Source organism: Leiobunum rupestre, chromosome 4, assembly GCF_980474605.1.
Source record: "Leiobunum rupestre chromosome 4, qqLeiRupe1.1.hap1, whole genome shotgun sequence".
NCBI classification, from domain to species: Eukaryota; Metazoa; Arthropoda; class Arachnida; order Opiliones; family Sclerosomatidae; genus Leiobunum; species Leiobunum rupestre.
This window is the reverse complement of record NC_143387.1, coordinates 17,566,342-17,587,228: the sequence shown is the minus strand read 5'-3', so window position 1 is coordinate 17,587,228 and position 20,887 is coordinate 17,566,342. Positions and strand designations below refer to the sequence as shown.

Sequence of the window (20,887 nt, the reverse complement as noted above, 5' to 3'; positions counted from 1 at the left end):
AACACATCGATCTAAAGCACTATTTCTTGCGAGAATTGGTCGAGGAAGATAAAGTAACATTTGTCTACTTGGAGAGTGATGCAAATTTAGCAGATATGTTTACCAAGAAAATTAGTGGAAGAAAAATGCAAGAACAACTTCGCGTGTTGGAAGTTCGATGAAGCTTAATGTGTTAGCGACAAGGAGGAGTGTTGGAAATATATATCGCTGGAACTGGAACACTATTGCCATCTAGTGAGGCGAATAAATAAACATTATATTTTTGTTTATATGAATCTCGGAATAGAAACGTCCAGACTACATGACGTCATTTTTTTGGTTTATGACCTTTGTAACTTTTGGTTTGAGAATAGATTCGTTTTTGTTATTGTCACTTATGCACGTCTTTTTATTTCATCCGACCAATTTGGAAACGCGATAACTTCTCAACCGTTGGTTGTAGAGGGATAATTTTCCCACTTTCTAAATATGAACCGGCCATTGTGAATTCAAAAACGCGCGAGTCAGTGCCGTAGAACCAATATTTAAAAAGTTGTCAAAAATGAGTTTTGACGGTTCCCGCCAAACTATTAATTTTTGGCGGACGAAACCGATAAATAACGAAAGATATTGGAAAATAAATAAAAGTTGCATTTGGTTTCATCGAGCTATCTATTATAGTTTTCTAGCAGAATTAAAAAGAGGGCAAAAATTTCACCTGTCGAAGACTTTTCAAACAGAGTGTACAAGTAAGTTCAACACGACACATTGCTCTCCTGTGTGGCACGTGTAGGTTCAAACCCCACACATTGCTCTCTTGATTGGTATGTATAAGTTCAAACCCCACACATTGCTCTCTTGATTGTTATGTATAAGTTCAAACCCCACACATTGCTCTCTTGATTGGTATGTATAAGTTCAAACCCCACACATTGCTCTCTTGATTGGTATGTATAAGTTCAACCCCACACATTGCTCTCTTGATTGGTATGTATAAGTTCAAACCCCTCACATTGCTCTCTTGATTGGTATGTATAAGTTCAACCCCACACATTGCTCTCTTGATTGGTATGTATAAGTTCAACCCCACACATTGCTCTCTTGATTGGTATGTAAAAGTTCAAACCCAAGTTGTGGCTGCTTTGTAATAAGAAAAATTTATTTCGGTACTACATTACGATATATTGCTAAATGTAGAAGAGTTAGTGCGGATATTTGTAAATACATAAAAAGTGCGATATAAACCTTCGTTTTATTTCGAAACTTCTAAATTTTGGTAGCAATTTATATAATTTTTTTAATAACAATTAGTTCCAATTACAAAATACAATTTTTGAAGCGAGGCGTTTAAAGTAAAACTGAATAGCAGAATATTATAAAAGACAATTTCCAAAACCTAAGAAAATATAATTTTGTATACTTTTACAAACAAAACTTTTTATTTCAACATTTTATATGAATGGTGAGAGTTACAGAAAGGAGTTTTTGAAAATATTATGAAAAACTAAAAGTTATCAAATGTTTGGGGCCAATATAAATTTTATGAGTAAAATTACATTTACACGAATAAATCTCAATAATACTTATATGATGTCTATCGAAGTAGCTAGAAAATGCGACTTCTTTTTTGATCGCTAAAATCAGGGTTGGCTGGTTTAAACCACACTGGTTTAAACCTAGGTTTAAATCATGGTTTAAGCCAAGTGATTTTTTTAAAAACCAATTTTTATAATAATTTGGTTTTTAATTTAATTTAATTATTTCAAAATGTTTGTACTTTTTCTTACCAAAATGATTACATTTCTAAAAAATATACAAGGTGACCACATTTCCCGTATTTTCAATACCTTCCTATTCACCCCTTAGGTTTTCTCATGTAGTATGTAATATAGTCGTGTACCCTTCTTCATCCTATATTTTCCTTTAATTCACTTGAAAATTAGCTATTTTTCAATAACATTTTTGAGGCATTTTCCTGGTCACCCTGCATTTATACAAAATCAAAAATTAAACTATAACTAAAACTTCATTCTGGTGGTTCTGGTGAGACTTGTAAGAAACGAAACTAAAACTTTGTTCTTGTTACGTGAGACTTGTAATAGTACTCATTAATTTTTAATGGATTTGTAATATGAATGCACGGTGAAACAAAAGCAAAAAATAGATTAAGAGTAAAATATTGCAGTTTTTAATAAAAAGCTGATTTAAACCCAAAAAACCTGGTTTAAACCAAATAAACCGGTTTTTAGGGTTTTATGAAAAAAAAAAGTTTTTTTTTCCAACACTGGCTGAAATGCTGAGATTCGATATGCTGACTTCTGCATGCCCCCGTTGAAATTATATTATATACACATTTGCCAAATTTGTTTGTAAATTATTAACGATTATAGTGACACCAGGGCCCAGAAACAAGAATAGTTTTGCTAAATCCAACATGAAAACAGAGGTAAATATATTGTTAAAGAAAAGATCGTAGAAGCGAAGTCAAAACTGCGCCAAACACCCTTATTTTCTGCCCATTATTAGAGATGACTTTTGGGTGACAGTAACTAATAGCTCGTGGCTCTGTTCTCCGTCCACCGAGAGAATTCGAAGCAGATCAGCTTGGACGTGGCTCAGGAGCCGTTCGGCCACTTGGCGTCCTTCTTCGCGAATTAAATACTGGTAGGGCGACATGGTGGTCAAGTAAGCCATGTACTCCCAGAACACCATCGTTTTAGTGGTAACTATTTCTTCTCGTACCACGTCTCTCAGTGGCAAATTAGCTTCGTCGTAGATTCGTCTGATCAAAGCTTGACTTTTGTCCCTGTACTTTCCCAGATCGACGTCGATGAACTTGACAGCTCTCATTTCTAGTTTTTTCGATTCAATTTCATCATGTCCTAAAAGCGGAAATCAGTGAAAATTACTTTAAAGCAAAAACTCACTAAGTCGGAGTACGAACGCATCTTTATTTTTTCAACTATCGCGATTAAAAATGAGTTGAAAAGCAAGGACTTGTTACAACTTTAGTTAATTAAAATGGAGTATAAAATAGGCGGTCTGATTGTGGATCCACGATTTTAACTTTATTGCCGATAGGAGCTCTGTTTATTCACTCTCCGGGTCGTCCTTCCAATTTAAATTCAAGCGGAAATCAAGTAAAATGACCGCAGAGCAAAAACCTAGTAATTTCTTCCTCTTCGACACCACTTCGCGGAGTGGTTAGCACTTTCGCCTCGCAGCAAGAGGAGCCGGGTTCGATCCCAGCTTGTGGCACTGGGTGAAAACTCGGAACAACTCCTTCTGCGTAAAGTTTGCAAGTTCTCTCCCCACTGGTTCAAGGGGTTTTCCCCCGAGATCTTCGGTTTCCCCTTCCATAAAAACTTGTTGAGGTTAACGGTAATAGTTAGTGTAGGGAGCTGTTGGCTCGAACGCGTGGCATGTAGGGCTTGTCACCACCCTCCTACTCATTGTAACCCGGCCACCTGAATTAAAGGCTTCAAAAGTCGCTTGATGACTTAGGCCTGAGGTGGTGCCTTGGGTATTAGCCTAGCTGATTATTAAGTACGCAAAAAACTTAACTTATTAAAAAATTAACATTTAACAAGAAGAAGTATAAAATATATATATTGCCTTAGAAGTAGCCAACTACCTTCGCTGTTAATGTTATTAACTTGAAACATATATTATCAGACTCTCCGTTTATCAATCAGAATAGGTTTCTGGAACTATAATAGTTTACGGCATAAAGTAACTTTATAAAACCAGGTTACATCAGGAAAAGATGATTCACCAAAACGGAGAGGCCCGAGAGCTTTAGAAGGTTAACGTTTCGTTTTAATTGCCCAAATGGAAACCTACCCGAAAGAGATAAATTTATGAACTTCGGTTACCATTTTTCCTATATATAAGTTTCAGCTTACAATTTCAAAAGTGCCAGGACAACTCGAGGCCCATAAAAATCAAATAGGCCGGCCACCTTAATGGTTCCCTAAATTTGACGTCTTTATCTTCCCCCTCTCGTGGGGGGAAGTAAACCATGATGGCTGTGGATAGTCTCAACAGAGTCATTCTCACTATGTTTAAATAAATACATTCTTGGTGTATATACAGGATTTTACTTTTTGTTCGGAGAAGTGATTTTTTACGAAAACTACTTAAATTAGAAATTTTTAATTTTTATGGTTAAGTCAATACACCGGGAGACATTGATTGGTGTAATTTAATCGATTTCGGAAAATATTTTCACACTCTTAGAAAAATTGGTTTTTCACCACTAGGTGCTAGATCAATTTGGTCAATTGAGAATTAGTAGAGCATCATTTGAAACTTACGAATGCCTTTGGTTTGATGGAAATATACCTATTTACCCTGAGCAACGTGATTTGGAAAAGTGACAAGTTGGGCAAGTCAAATAAATTGGTTGCTCAAAGCGGTGAACGATGATCCCCTATTTAAAACGCAATGTTTTCTACACCAAAGAAGGACCTTTTTCTAGAGATGGACCTTTCAACCATCAAAATAATAATCTGTGGCAGGAGGAAAACCCTCACTGGGGATTCGAACTTTATCACCAAGTTCAGTACCAGCGCTTTAATATTCGGGTTGGACTTTTAGGAAATCGTTTGAATAGACCATTGTTCTTGACTCAAAATCTCAACGGCCAGAACCAAAATGAGTTTTTAACAGAACGAGCTTACAGATGCAAGCGATGACTTTCCTTAGGCTTAAAGATGCCGAATTTGGTTCAAGTAAGATGGCACCATACCAGTGAACAAAGGGTATTTTTTTCACCGAACCTAAAGTATTCGTAGGTTTCAGATGATGCTCACAAAATTTATCTAGCACCTAGTGATAAAAAAAATGTTCTTAAAATATTTTCTGAAATCGACGAAATTTCACCAATCAATGCCCTCTGGTGCATTTAATTAACCATAAAAAATGCAATTTTCTACCTTAAAGGGAATATAATCTCAGGTATTTGGTCTGGAACACCAACGTTTGCAGCTCTGGCCGCTTCTTCCTTTGGCTTTAGAAATGTTTGGCGCCACTGTGCAGGGAAATTTGTAAAATTGAAGGAGTCTTCCATAAAGATTGCTTTGCAGGTTATATTCCCTTTAAGTAGTTTCGAAAGAAATCACTTGGCCTAACAAAAAACACCCTGTATAATATTTGGTTAGATAGCAAATCCCAATGGATAAAACGGCCCTTGAGTGGATATAGTTAGGTGCACTGCAACATTTATATAATATTTTTTAATTATGTATAAGAAGCGTGTATGTTTTATAGAACCAGTTTCGTATACTGACACAAATAAAATTACATGGTCAAAAAGCGTAAAATTTTATAAAAGGTGAGTGATCAATGCGAAATCTGTTGTCAGATTCAATAAGCTTCGAAGGTGCTTCGTAACTTAAAATTTAGTTGAATTTTAAATTTTTAACGATTTATTACGAATGAGACCTTTGAATGTTCATAATGAATTCATATTTAGTTAATATATTAAATATAAAACAATATATTGAGTATAATTATTTAAAAGTTTATATTAACGATCAAATGATGTTGCCACCAAAATGTATATGCTTCCGTTGTAGTTGGTCTCAAGTTAATTTTAAAAATTATCTTTATCAGTTTGTATTTGCTATTCTTGCGTTAAAAAAAATTATCTCTCTCATTATCTCTCTCTTTGTCTCCCTATCAAAGAAAAGCTTTCTCGGCTAAAATAATTCTGTCCTTTTTCCACAGCTAATTAAAAGCTACCGAATCGGCGCCACAGTTTTATTTATTTTTTTAATATTCTACGTCAATAGTCTAGGGAAATCATTTTAAATATTCACGGTAAGACATAATCATGATATTTGATATCAAAAATTGAAGTGAGAGCCCTTGAAAATAAATCACTTAAAATGCCTATAAAATACCTTATTAGATCACTCTGCGGAGTTAACTAAAAGACAAACAGTCGGGAAAATACTCCACAGTCGTACCTTTTCTAATTAACCCGTTATCCAAATTCTATCGTTTACTTGCCTTTGATCACCTGCAAAGTATTTCCAAACAGTGCCAGAACGCCATTGACCTCCAACTTCCGTTGCACCGACTCCAAAAAGGGCTCTGTGTCGAACCAGTGAAAGCTGGCGCAAGCGGTGATCAGTTGCAGAGAGTCATCCTCGAAGGGAATACACTCGGCCTTGAACACGCTGTACTGGACGTTGTCCGGCGTCCCATCGTTCTTCTTGGCCTCTGTGATTTGGCTCTCGCTGATATCCGTTCCCAGGACATTTTGGAAATATGGCGACAGCACCCTGGTACACTGACCAGAGCCGCAGCCCACGTCCAAGGCGTCTTTGAGCGGGCCTCCGTGACACTCTGAGAGATACGCGATTATCTTCTGAATGGCTTTGTCCGAAATGGTCGGTCTGTATTTGGCATAAGCCTGCGCGTGGCCAGCGTCTCGGAATAGTGATGCCATTCTCCGAAGGTCCACTGAAGAGGCGGAACAATTGGTAACTAGGACGAAGGATGAGATTGTAATGTGTTATAGAGAACGCGTTATCCACTCCAGATAATATTGTAGTTGCTGATTAGAACTGATTATTAAACAAATACATAGGTTTGTTATTGATCGAAAACATTTAATAGATCTTTGTATGAAGAAAGGTTGATTTTTGGTTTATTAGTAGCTTCAAAGTCACTCAGCCGTATTCTGCATGACCCCCTAGGCAAGAGAGGAACCGCCCTCTTGCTTAAGAAGCTCCGGTTGGCTGAAATACACAGGAAACAGTTCTCCCTCCCCCCCCCCATTCAAGCCTTCTTGCTTTGGCCCTTTTATTGGCTTATCACACGTCATTACTATGACGCAAAGATGATATAGATAGTTCAGTTCAGCTTACGGCAGTTCACTCATAGACTATTTAATATGGCCTGGACTAAGCAATAACTTAATAGTCTGGTTATTTTCAGCTCCCAGCTTAGTGGCCTGCCATCTATTTGTGACCCTCATAATTTATCTACATTCAGTTCGCCATCTATTTGTAACCCTTAAAAATATTTATCCTTTTATTCGCCATCTATTTGTGACGCCGGAAGTAGTGGCTCACTCCTGTAATCCCAGGCGTCCGGGAGGCAGAGATTGTGGATGGCCGTGTGAGGACGACCACTAATCCCACAACGGGTGTTTGTCATACTTCCGCCACGGGTGTCCCAACCCTGTCCCCAAGTATCCCCCCGTTGGCGTGGCCGTAACACATATCTCGCACCTGATTAATTAAATGGACGAGCGGACTGTATTGTCCCACCCGTTACAATGGCTCATAACGAGCACAAAAAAAAAATCTATTTGTGACCCACACAAATTATCTACATTTAGTTCGCCATCTATTTGTAATCCTTAAAAATAAATATCATTTTATTCGCCATCTATTTGTTATTGTTAAAAATAATTAAAAAGTTAAATAATTGTAAATAACTATTTTTTGTTAGAATTAATTATAACATAAATTAAAAATTTAAGTATTTTTTATTACATACAAATTATTTAAACAAATACTGTTCGTAAAACATAACCTCTTAAGGTTTAAGAATTACTCTTTTAATAATGTAGAATTAACATGCAATAATGGTCCTACTATTTTCAATTTGCTATTTATTTAATCCAATTAAATCGTGGTAATACAATAATTAACAAACAAAAAAAAACATTACAATACACATAATCAATTTGTAGTATGTTGTAACAATTAATGGCATAATTTTGTCTATATGTTAAATTAAAAACATCCTCTTTTGTTGGTTTTGATTATTTGTATAACAAGCTAAAAATTAAGGTAATGGGACCTAAGAAGGTTAAGGCAGAGCCTTTTCTTGTGAAAAGATGGAGGAACCAAACTTTTCAGAATTTCAACAACATATAGGATTATAGGTGTATTACATATCTTAATTAAGAAACCTCTGGTTAATAAAAGCATGCTGGGAGGAATTTAGAAACTTATCTCGTTACCTCTGTAAAAATTATGTTATATATTTTATCAAGGTGCTCTGAACACCCAGCACAAATTATGGATCGAAATAACCGATGCATTGGCTCTCAAGATAGGAATCCCTCTGACATCCGCAAGAAGTTTAATACTTTAAAATCTAGTGTCCGGGCTAGAGCCGCATCAATCAATGCGAAAACCAAACAAACTGGCGGAGGATCGGCATTTGATTTGCCAGAACTTACCCCATTGGAAGAGAGGTAAAACTCTAATTGCAGAGGTGTCATTTGCCGGAATACCAGCAGCTTCTGGAAGTACAGAGTAAACATTCATATTTGTAACGTACTTTCTAAAAAAAACGCGTATTACATTCCAAATATTAAAGCCACTATATATCAATTTAAATACAATGGTAAAAGCTGAATAAAATGGTTAACTGAATAATTGAAAATGAGGAAAAGATAAAAAACCATTGCACGACATACAAATTAAATACAGCCCAAACATTAACATGCAAAAATAAGCAAAGTCAAAATATTTAAATACAAGCACAACATGCGAATATGTGTAAAGCACTAATAATTACGAATTTAAATGTTTTTTAAGGAACGCTCCAGAGACCTTCTAGTTTGTGGATGAAATAGCCCTGTAATTGATAAATAATTACCAATAAATTGAATTATTCGTATAAACCTTAGCTATTATACATTTTTAGAGATGGCCAATCAACTAAAGAAAACGGCGGCGATAGCAATCCTTTTCAGATGCTATTTAATGCTGTGGCACGACATCACAAGTAGAATTTCCAATTGTTATCAATTTGGACTTGTTGTTCATAGTAATAAGAATGTTGTTATGGGTTTCGATGATGGTCAAAGCGTTCAAAGCTCTACACATAGCTTCCAAGAGCACGACGAAGCCAGTACCACCCTAATTGTAGCTGTTCAGAGTGCTCGGCCAGAAGTGGTATCAAAAAACATCTATACAGGTAAAATTTATAACATGAGTATGAATAATATTTGCAAAAAAAAGGGCAATACCTGGTGGGGATATGGTTTTATAATATCCACTACGAGATTGATTTGAGAATGCGTTCCTCAAATCAGTTTCTGGCTGCTTGGCCGTCATCAGTCGTAGGCAGGGAAACTTCTACTTAAGCTCAACCCTATTCTTCTTATAGTTCCGTCTTCAAGGAAACGTTCTCTCCCGTTTAAGGAGAGAATTGGTGATGCCCTGGACGGTTTCGCATCTGAGGAAAAAAACTTGCGGTTGACATTGCAGAGTTGAAGGAAACTCAGCAAGAAATAAGGGACACTTTGATTTGAGTAATTGATACCTCGGAAAGAAATGCTTCAGCTCTTGAAGTAGTGGCCGACGGTTGCAAAAGCTTCCCGCTGATGCCCAAGGCTGGTGGCTTGTGAAGAGCGAATGACGGAAGCAATAAGCCAGCTATTGCTAGCAGTCACTGCTGGTAAATTGCAGCCACCTGTTATGGTAGATTAGTCGTTAAATTAATTTCTACGGTTATGATGCCCGAGGATTTAGGCCATTATTTCTACCTCCAGGGCTGTGTGGAAATGAAATAACTCACATGCGTTTTTATTCATAAAAATGTTAAATAAAATTGGACGATACCTTTAGTGTGCGATACAGAGGTCTACAAGCTGTTGTCTCTTCTATAAATTTCATTTTATTCTAAGCCTAACGCTGTAACGCAGCTAGAGCGGTGACAGCAGCAACAGCTCCGGGAAGCGCCATAGTGATAAATGATAACAAAATGGCGGAACAAGCGCCGGAAGTCAAAATGTTACGTAACACTCATGACGTAACCACAGCCAATAGAAAAGCAAAGGCAAGAGAATTCCCGCCAAACATTTCAGCCAACCGGAGCTTCTTAAACAAGAGGGCGGTTCCTCTCTTGCCTAAGGGTCATGCAGAATACGGCTGACTGTCTCTGACGAATTTTAAAAACTATCAACTGATATTTAGTATATCATACTTAATCTATAAAAACGTAAAAAAATACCTTTTGGAGTAAAAATGTACTTCGTGTTTATCTTTTTTCTTTTTTCGAACAGTATCGTCCACTCTTAGAGATACTTGTTTTTTTTTTTTTTTTCAAATAACCTTGGACGACTCCCTTACGAGGAGACTACCCGAGGTGATAATCACCGATTTGGTGGAAACTAGGTGGGTATGTAGACCTTATGGTAACATGAAATTTCACCAAGGTAAAAATTGCAATGGGCATTAGTTTTGCCATGGCAACCGAAAACGTTTTTGACAACACAGTATGTATATTTTCTCATTGAAAATAACATGGGAATCTGAGCACTTCTAAGGGTACTACCAAAAAAAAAATAGATCAAAATTGACAAATGAAATGAATTTTATGATATTTTGGTCAATTTGTTCAAAATATGTAAAAATTTATCAATTGTTATTTTCAATGGGACAATATACAGAATGTGTTGTCAAAAACATTTTCGGTTGCCATGGCAAAACTAATGCCCATTGCAACTTTTCCCTTGGTGAAATTTCATATTACCATAAGTTTCAACAAAATCGGTGATTATCACCTCGGGTAGTCTCCTCGTTAGTGTGATTGGTTTACGGGGGCTAAAAACCAGGCTTTTTACCGATCCTCTAAAATCTACTATCCATGAGTGAGCCAAAGGACACATATGCCCCCCCAAATGTCACACTTCTAAAAAAATAAACTCATTGTTTTACTTCGGGGTAAAAAATTATAATATAATGTTTGATAGCCTAAAAAAACCTTCATACTTATACGGCAGTTTAAAAATATAAAAAAATGCAAAATTCCAAAATATTTCAGCGTAATAGGCTAAGTTCGCTGATTTTCGATCTTAACTGTAAATGTCTTTGCTTATCTAAGTAATAACATTTAATTACGTCTCTTTGTTACAACGTTTTTTCTGTTAAAAAATGTTATTTAATTATTACATAATCTTTAAACTTTTTTATAATTTTTTTATTGTATTAATTTTATTTTTTTTTATTACGCTTTAACTGGTTTTATCTCTTGTACATATATTTTGTAAATGAGGGCTATAAGTCGCAAGAAGACTTGGCCCTCAAATATCCTAATATGACTCCAAAAGCTAATAAAAAATAATTTGAATTTGAACTTGAACTGAGTTTTGAAATTGAAAAGAACTCACGGTTATTACCACCAAATCCCGGGTTACTTAACATTACTAAGCGTCAGTATTGCGATAACATAATTTGGACAACTTGTGGAAAGAATTTAACCTGATAATAGGTTCTGGGGTAAAGTTTTAAAAAAACTGAAAATATTTTATCTTGACTGTATGCTTTTGGAAATAGGCGATCCACGTTTAAATAGATCTATGCCCATTTGTGAACCAGTTGCTATTAAAGGGGCCAAGTCCGCTAGTAAAAGAAAATAAACCAATGAACCTGAAGCCCCCAATGAAACTCCCAAAAAGAAACGTTAAAATAGAAAATCAACTAATTTGAAGTTGATTCGAGAGTAAAATACAAAACCATTGATATTATTTATGGTAATGCCATGTTTAGTATGACCACTAGATAGACAGTCATTAAGTGAAGGAACACCGTCCGAATGTGCGGATGCATCAAACACAACTCTAAATTTAGTTGTTGAGCTATCTTCTCTCTTGGTTTCTATGTTTCTGGTTCATTATTGATTGCTTCCTCAACAGGTTCAGCAATTCCCATTTTCAATTGTTCGTCAATGACCTTCTTGTACTCGGAGTAGAAAGACGTATCCTTTAAATATCTTTTGACAACTCTATTAATTAGTCTCTTGACACCGTTGTAGTTATTAGGCAAAACACTTTCCTTAATTTTCCATGGAATCATACATAGGATCGACCATCCAGGAACTCTGTATTTGTTTCAAAGTTGATCATATTATCGTTGTCTTTTACAATTTCAATCTGGTCCTCTTGGTTTACTCCCATACATTCCAAATCCCAGAACGAGGGGTAAGACACTCTGCGAACTCGGTGTACACTGCCGTACCTTTGACAGTGCTAAATGGAACTCGCGAACTCTTGAAAATATGTACTTTTAACAGTGCTAAATACACTAACTCGGTGTACAGATTATCTCAGACTGTCTTACCCCTCGTCTCAGAATTACTTCAAACAATCTGATATTTTATTGTTTTCAACTATGACTGTCATTACTGTGTTAGAAAAGATTCCAATTTCCGAAGGTGTGTCGCAGATTGGATCTTGAATAGTCCACCCTAAAGTTGTCTCCAGAGCCAACAGTGACGAAGGGAAACGTTCAATCTTCCCAGTTACCAACTCTCAATAATAGTCAGCTACAATCATATGCTGATGGTCGAATGAGTTTGCTTTTCAACGGTTGGGTCATCAGCCATTTGTAGTTTCTTTCGTTCCATGAGTCGTTCAATGTCCCCACAATTCACTGTTGTGACTACATTACATAGGTAAAGCACTTCTGTGGCCCCAAATTCCACAAATTTACTTCTATCCACGTAATTTTGAACCTTGAGTACTACCTATCGACATCTCATCTCAGTTGGCCTATCGTTACCAAAAACTCTGTATTTAAATCACTTGTTCACGAACAACTGGTAAGCGCAGTTTCTTTGAAAGGTCATTTCAAAAAAATTAGGCTTGGCTTCCTGAATCTAAAGGACAACGAACATGATCAATTTGGTTCGATGTGTAAGGGTTCAACGATATTGCTTATAGCAGTCTGAAGACTGAAGAAGCACCGTCTTGTCGTTTGAAACTGGTGATACTGCGTTGACAGCTCTTTCTTTAACTTCAGTTTCAGATTTCTTATCATTTTACAGTTTTCTTGAGTCTGATGAAACGTTGCTCTCCTTTTCATTGTGTCTTCCTCCACAATTATTACAAGTCTTGAATCTAGAATTGCAGGTCTCAAGCAAATGAAGCATCTTCGTTCTTTTTTTAAGTTTTTAAATTTTTTGATCACGAGAATCATCACGGGATCATCTTCAAAAATTGTCAGTACCTATTGTGGTAAGGTAATTAGATAAATTGAATAAAGTGTGAGTGGTAACTCTAATTGTTAGTACTTGTTCTTCTACGTCTTCTGTAATTTCTTGCGCTCTTTCCCGAGCGTTAGCTGGTTGCACTTGTCCGTTCTCTCAAAGGCGGCTATCTACTGCCTCGAACGTGCGTCTATCTTTTACCTGTCTTTCAGGGAACTCTTGTTGGTAAAATCTTCGAGCTTCTAAACCATTTACTTGAGCCGTCCGTACCTCAATTTCATATCAGCATATTCGTTATTAGAAAAGCATGCCATATTAATCGTAACTTTTAATAGAGTTGATGAATTTTATTATTATTGTTCTTTATTATTATTATTTTATTCTTCAGTATGCATTCGGAGAAGCTACACACAATTTCCCAATGAAATTGATTTAAAATATACTTATTTGCTCTGGATCTCACCCGATTAAAAAATCTTCTTAAATCAATTCCTTTAGGAAATTTTTGACATTTTTATCTTTTGACCAAATTTTCTTTTTAACTTTATTTGTAACAGTATCAATACTATAAAATAGCTTATATCGCTTCATTGATAAAAAAACAACTAATCATTTTATGAATCCAATTTGGTTCACTTAAGACAAAAATTCGTCAGTTTAAAGGCTGTGTACGGGTTTATGAGGCAGTTTTTAAATCCCTTATCTCTGAAAGAAAGTGCTTTAGGATCCATGTGTATTTGACATTTTTTACTCATTGGTAACCATAAAACTTGCCCCCGAAATTTTTGACATAGTTATCCGTAACACCGTATCGAAGTAAAATGTTCATTGTGGTCTTAAATCACATTTCAAAGTAAACACTTACTTCAAAATCGAGCATGCAATGAGTTCTTTAAAATGATATACAAATCCACCACGAATCAAGGGAAAACTAAACCTTGGCCAAGAAAATCTCTGTTGAAGACGAACGAGTTTCGAAATGATCAAGTAGCCATTCGCTGGTTCCGAAACTAATGATATTGACAGAACTGAACTGTTATTGGGAATTCAAATTTTGATTGAGAAAACGAACTTTAAACCAGAGGGGAAATATACCATTTATAAACTAACTCAAATTCTACTGACCCAGACACAACTACTGATTAGTTTTAAATGATCACGTAATTTATAGAAAAATTATTGTTTCAGAAACTAGGACCGAGATTGATTGGTTGAAATATTATACGAACATTCCAAAAATTATGAAATTATTAGCTAGCGCGTAACCGCGTTGTTTCAGTTTCGAGAAGAATAGCTCCTTTGTTGGCTCCGAGGTTAAAGGAATTATAATCAAAAAGGATAAAAAATATGTGAATTCAACCGAGCAAAATAGGTTTGTTTTTTGATATACATAAAATTGGACGTTTAATGCTAAATACTTTTACATTAACGCAATTTTTGTTGCGCAATTCGTCGGGAAATTTCGGACGGAGAAATTTAGCCGCTTATTTACCTAATTCGCACTGCATACGAAATGGAATCGCATATGACGTGATAAAAATCAATAAATATATATTTATTCTTAGATTTCCTACCAAATAATGGGATAGATTACAAAAACCTTAATATCGTTTAGTTTTTTTAATTAGCAGATTTGGGCCGAGAATGCGGTGTCCCTAAATCTGGACTATTAAAAGGTCTACTTGTGAAAATATAAGTTGCCACCACAGTCGGCGTTCGACACTTTAAACCAACCTCTTCAGAAATTATGACGGTTTGAATCAAGAAAATATTTCGAGATGTCGGTTGTTGAAAAAAGGATTAAAAATGACCAGAACGTTTTCCAGCCAAAGCCATATAGTAGAATAGACACGTTAGCGGAGCGACTCTTTCCTCGAGGTCGGGAAATCATTTCCATCTGCAGAATGACGAAGTCCCTCGCGTCCCAGATTAAATATTATTGCAGCCGTCTGCGGAAGGAACCAGTATTTGATCAAGAAGGTGGAGAATCTGAAAATGGCCAAAATTATCGCGGTAAAAGTCAGAGAAAACCAAAAGAGCTGGCGTGTAGTTTTGACCTACAAACATTTTGCCCGGAAAAAACAGATAACCATACTTCGAGAAGAGTGCACTGCAACGTTCGTCCCTTGCCTGAAGACTACGAAGACGACATCGACGACTACTTGAGAGAGCTCGAAATGAAGTACGAACACGCGTCAAAAGACATTCTAAGTAAACAAAAGGAAATAACGCGGGAAATGAGACGGACCTTGATCAACTGGATCGTGAAGGTACTCTTTAAAATGCCATTCTTTTTCGGTATCCAGCTTACGGCGGCATTTCATATTTCAGGCTCACTCATTTTACAAGTTCAGCCAAGAAACTCTTTATTTGACTGTTTCGATAATAGACAGCTACTTGCGACGTAAATCCGTGACTCGCGGTCGCTTGCAACTCTTGGGACTGACCGCGTTCTACATCGCCGTTAAGTACGAAGAAGGGATCCACCTCCAAGTGAGAGATCTGGCCCATTTGACAGACAAGGCTTGCGCAGCTGAGGACATTCTAAAGATGGAGTTGAAAGTTCTGAAGACGTTGGACTTTTCCCTCGGAAAACCCCTGACTGTTCATTTCTTGAACCGTCTGCTATTCCGATTGTCTCTTGATGGAGAGTACCATTTTTCAATGTTAAGCCGGTACATCCTGGAATTGACGATCTTTGACGACACTTTAAGTTGCTGCCGGCCTTCCCACTTGGCCACTGCCGCGGTAATTCTGGCGAAAAACATATTGTTCGCGGACGACAATGAAGTGCGAAGGCGATTTGCAGACCTACCGCGCCGATGTTCCAGAAATACGAAACAAGAGTTGGAGCTGACCGTCCAGAAACTAAAAGAATTGTTGGAGAAGTCATCGCCGATGGACGAGTTTTTTGTCATAAAGAAAAAGTACAATCACATAAAATTATCCGGAGTTAGCTCTTTACCGTGTTTTAACGTTAAATGATAATTTGAAAGCGCTGGGAAAAACATAATTAATATAATTAATTTTCTAATTTACCTCTTTTTATTATTGATGTTTTAATTTTGACTTTTGCCGTTTATTTAATAAAAGGTTTTATTTTGGTAATAATGAGTTAGAGATAAGTGAGTGCGTCTACCGATAAGGGGGCACCTGCGGGCGGGGGAAACGGGGGTGAAACGGGCCCCTATAGGGGCCCCTTTTGCGGCAATATTCGGCGGGGTCAAAAGGTTAGCTGATTTACGATGTTAGGTCAATAGGTTATCTGCCCCTATGGACACGATGCAAACAGCCGTTAAATAAGGGTGAAACGGGCCCCTATAGGGCCCCCATTTTGCGTACATTTTCGGCGGGGGTCAAAAGGTTAGCTGATTTACGATGTTAGGTCAATAGGTTATCTGCCCCTATGGACACGATGCAAACAGCCGTTAAATAGGTGTGAAACGGACCCCCTATAGGGGCCCCCATTTTGCGTACATTTTCGGCAGGTCAATAGGGCAATAGCTGGAGGCACCCCATTTTAGGGTCAATAGATGATTTACGAGGTTGATTTACGATGTTAGGTCAATAGGTTATCTGCCCCTATGGTGGTGACACGATGTTATGCAAACAGCCGGCCAGTCATAGTTAATAGCTGGAGGCACCCCCATTTTAGGTCAAAAGGCTAGATGATTTACGATGTTATAGCCCATAAAACCCAGGTGCTAACCCATTTTAGGTCAATAGGTTATCTGCCCCTATGGCGGTGAAACGATGTTATGCAAACAGCCTACCCGTCATAGTGAATGTCGAGTTGGTTGGTTTTCGCCGACAAACACTTTCGGCCCCCTAAGGGTAGCGTAAAATAGCAGGCGGTCATCGGTAAAAGTGTTTTGGGAAAAAAAGAGAAGAGTGTATACAAATTATAAGGTTTTATTATTGCTCCCAATCGCTAGAAATTGGCTTTTTTTTCCCATTCACTATAAATCGCAGCAGTTTGCCAGAATTAGGTTTATCTCTCCGAAATAATTAATGTACCCAAAATTGGACCGCCAGTTTATTATTCTTTTTAGGGGGATCTCTATGGGCGTTTAACATTACAATAAAGCTAAAAGGTCCAGTTTGGGGTACATTTGGTCCGAAATGGGGTACATAGGGGCGAAAATGGTGACTTTGGTCGTTTTTAGGGTACATTTGGTCCATTTGGGTCCATTTTTGGGTACATCCGAATTGCAATTGGAAAAACGAAGAGCCGTAATTTGTTCCACCCATCCCTAAACTCCTTAAATTTATTGCTATAATTTATTTATCGCTGGCGAACCCTAGAATATAATTAATAAGGACAAGTTATTTAAATTTAATTTAGAACTTTTGTTTACATGATTACGACTAATCCGATATGATATATAATCCGTTTAAATCGTAATTTATCTATATAATTGTAATTAATTCGACATTTTAAAGGGTTGAAACGAACTACCTTCTGCGAGATCCTCGTGACTAGCCATCCCGATTCTATTTGAGCTACGGAATAATATTTCTGGGTCTAAACCCCAAAATGACGTAATCTATAAAAATGACGTAATCTATTAAAATGACGTAATCTATAAAAATGACTCACTAAAGATGACGTAATCTACACCATGAAACGTAAAGATTACGTAGATGCGTTGTGGTTTTCATAAGCCAGCCGCTATGGGAAAGAGGAAGATGTCTCCGCTTAGAGTACCGAAGAAATGCTGGATATGCGCGGAAATATACCGGTCCGTGAGAGGTTTCAAACAACATTTAATGACACATTTATCGTGTAATACAATGAAAGAAGATTCGGATCTGGCGTGTGATTGTGATGCGAGTGAATCGCTCCATTACACGGAGGCCGAGGAAATGTCAGATGATAAAATTATCGATTATCTTAACGAACTTATTGTGGCATGTAAAAAGCGCGGTGCCACAATGGAATCAACCGAACCAACTACATCTAACCTGCCAGCCGAATTAAAAATGCCGACTGAAAAGGAAATGGCTGCTCTGATTTATTTTCAAGAATATTGTAAAACTAATCAAAGTCATAATATTAAAACCGCTGTAAAGAAAATGTGAATAAACGTTTTTATATTGAATACATTGTTATTTTTAAAGGTGACCGTATAAAGTAATTTTTACATGGGTAAATTGACACTTAATATTTTTAAAATACGTTTATAATATTTTTCCAACGTGGGCGAATGAATGGACACAATGAACTATTAATTACGTAATCTAAAAAATGACGCGCTGACATGATGTTATGCAAACAGCCAGTAGCTATAAATAAATCCAAATAGTTTAATGGGTCGAGCCTTTTGTGTTTTCGCCGACAAACACTTTCCCCCGTGTAACATTATTTTCAAACACTTTCACGATGCGCAAAGCTACCCGTCTTACGGAATATCGGCCCTAGGGGGGTAAAGGGTAGCTAGAGAATGGCCCTTACCCTCAGCGCGTAAAATAGACACAGCGGGTGTCCCCTCTCGCTAGCTAAAAGTGTCGTTTTGGTAAAAAAGAGCCGAGTGTATTATAAAAACGGTTTATTATTCTACGACATTCTATGATTTGTAGAGACCATGGCGAATAAATTGAAAAAGTGGCCCCCAACTTTTTACATCAGGTGTGGCTTCTTAGCGCTAAAATCGTTATAACAAACGAGTGGTCCCACCAAAAATGTTTTTTTGGCGCGTAGAATTTTATGGAGGCCCATAAACTAGTAGCGGGAATAGAACCTCTTAACTATTTCAGTTTAAACTACGAGGGATTCTCATAGATTGTGGTTTTTACATCCCAAATGGCCCCTACGTAGGGGGTGCCCCCCTCAAAGTGTGTATTTGGGGGTCCTTTTCGGTATAAAAACCCAGGGATTGGGTCCCTAAGACATCACAACTCTGGTCTTTTTTGTATCCAACCAAGTCCACTAGAAATCCATCTCCGCTGTTCTCGGATGAGGACGTAGCCATGTAAGTTTTTATCAATTTTTATATTTTTAGCTTGGTGATCTATTCCAAAATTAAATGGTAACCCTGTATGCGTAACAATTTCAATATGCATTATACTCGAGAATGGTAAAATAGTCTATATTTAAAGATAAAGTGCGAAAACTATATTTGTATAGTCGAAATGTATTTTAACGTATTAAAAGCAGAATTCACCTTTCTGACAAGAGTCTTACCCATCATACATACACCATCTAATCTGGAATCTATGTTTAACAATTGGATGAATTCATGTTTACGAAAGGTTCTTTTTAAACGTAACTTAGTATTAAAAGTAGAGTTAAGATGCTTTTATAGTATTTTCGATGTATTTGCATATCTGAACTGGCGTTTCAATTTTGGGTACACGGACCACTTACACGCTAATGATATTAAAATGAAGTTTAAAAATATTTCCATTTAAACGAGTCCCTCTTTTTATATCCGCAAAGTACTGAACGATTCTATCTTATGGATTTAAATAGTTCTAACAATAGTACAATTACAACATTTGAGAAAGACACTTTTCCCATTGTGAAAGTGGAATCCAAAATAAGAATCACTGTAAATTTAAATATAGACTATTTTACCCTTCTCGAGTAACTCTTTTTTTCTTTAAAAGCTGAAGAAATATTAGAAACGACATCAGTGATCAATTAATTGTTTCCGAGTATGACAGACGATTTTTGATATTAAAGAGTCATTTCTCAAAAGTAAGATTGTTTTAGGTTATTTTTTTAAAGCTACCTTAGAAATCACATTATTTTTATATATAATTATTTAGTTGTAATGTTAATTCTTAATTACTGGTAGCCTTCCCTAGAAACTATTATACGAAATATATATGAATTTATAACCAAGCGTGTATTTACCACTAGTGAATGCAATATCAGTCGAAGAATTGAAGAAAGACGGAATCACGTCATTATTAAGAACTGGTGACTACTTCTGTATATATTGTGACGGTTCAGTTTTTCATGTTCCAACTGTCGGAGGGCTAGCATGGTACTGTGACGGATACTCAATCTGTTTGAAGTACCGTAAAGCTGTTTATTTCCAATCTAAAAGAATTCTAAGTATAAGAATTCCACCAGGTGTATTAAAAGCGTTACCACGCATATATTTGTGTTTAAATTGTGATATGTTAGGGACTAAGAGAGCAGCCAATTTGTCATATTGCGAAGTAACTGGTGGATGTTGTGTATTTCCAAAAATTAAAAAATAATAATAGTATGTTTGTTTTCTATTATTTTTCCACCTATATTTGGCGTATTGAAAGCTATTTTAACGTATTGAACGTAGAGTCAGGGGTTTTTATAGTATTTTACTACCTATATTTACATTTTGGAAAGCTATTTAAACGTATTGAACGTAAAGAGTATTTTTGCAATATTTATAAAGGGTAATTATTGTAGAAAATAAAAGATATTTTAATTAAAACATTTCGGTGATCTATTCCAAAATTAAATGGCACCCCTGTATGCGTAACAATTTCAATATGCAAGATACTCGAGAATGGTAAAATAGTCAATATTTAAAGTTAAAATGCGAAAACTACATTTGTAGTGTTCAATTTAAAAGAAAATTACTTCAGCTTTTAAATAAGATTTTTTTTTGTATCTACCCTATATCATTTACATATTATTTTTTTATTCTAATTTAACAATCACTTTAAAAACTTAGCACGTCTGAATAGCTGTGTAGAGTACTATTAACAGAGATAAATATTTCTGGGTTCAGTTAATGTGATGATTCGAGCGAAAAATTTGCATATGTTAAAGTTATTGGATTGAAGGAAACTTCAGTGTTTTCAGAGTGATAATTAAGGGAAGTTGCATTACAATATAGTTGAAAATTATCTTTTTAAGTCTGTGTCCACCCATTGATTATGTTAGGAAGTGAAAAAATTTCATTTAGCAAGCTTTTCTGAAATTTCGGTATCCACCCTGTATCATTTA

The 20,887-nt window shown here is 36.3% G+C and overlaps 2 protein-coding genes across 2 annotated transcripts; one reads left to right on the top strand and one right to left on the bottom strand.

Annotated features, from left to right (window-relative positions):
• Positions 1–2,105: 2,105 nt before the first annotated feature.
• LOC149946526 (putative methyltransferase DDB_G0268948) lies at positions 2,106–6,514 on the bottom strand. The gene is made up of 2 exons (XM_090171998.1): positions 5,995–6,514; positions 2,106–2,861 (listed from the first exon to the last, which is right to left on the bottom strand). Exons 1-2 carry the CDS (start codon positions 6,434–6,436, stop codon positions 2,485–2,487), a joined length of 819 nt encoding a protein of 272 aa, XP_090028124.1. The 5' UTR covers positions 6,437–6,514; the 3' UTR covers positions 2,106–2,484.
• An 8,032-nt stretch (positions 6,515–14,546) lies between these two features.
• On the top strand, positions 14,547–16,014 carry LOC149946525 (G2/mitotic-specific cyclin-B-like). The gene is made up of 2 exons (XM_090171606.1): positions 14,547–15,212; positions 15,274–16,014. The coding sequence occupies exons 1-2, from the start codon at positions 14,721–14,723 to the stop codon at positions 15,925–15,927; spliced, it is 1,146 nt and encodes a 381-aa protein (XP_090027732.1). The 5' UTR covers positions 14,547–14,720; the 3' UTR covers positions 15,928–16,014.
• The last annotated feature ends 4,873 nt before the right edge of the window (positions 16,015–20,887 follow it).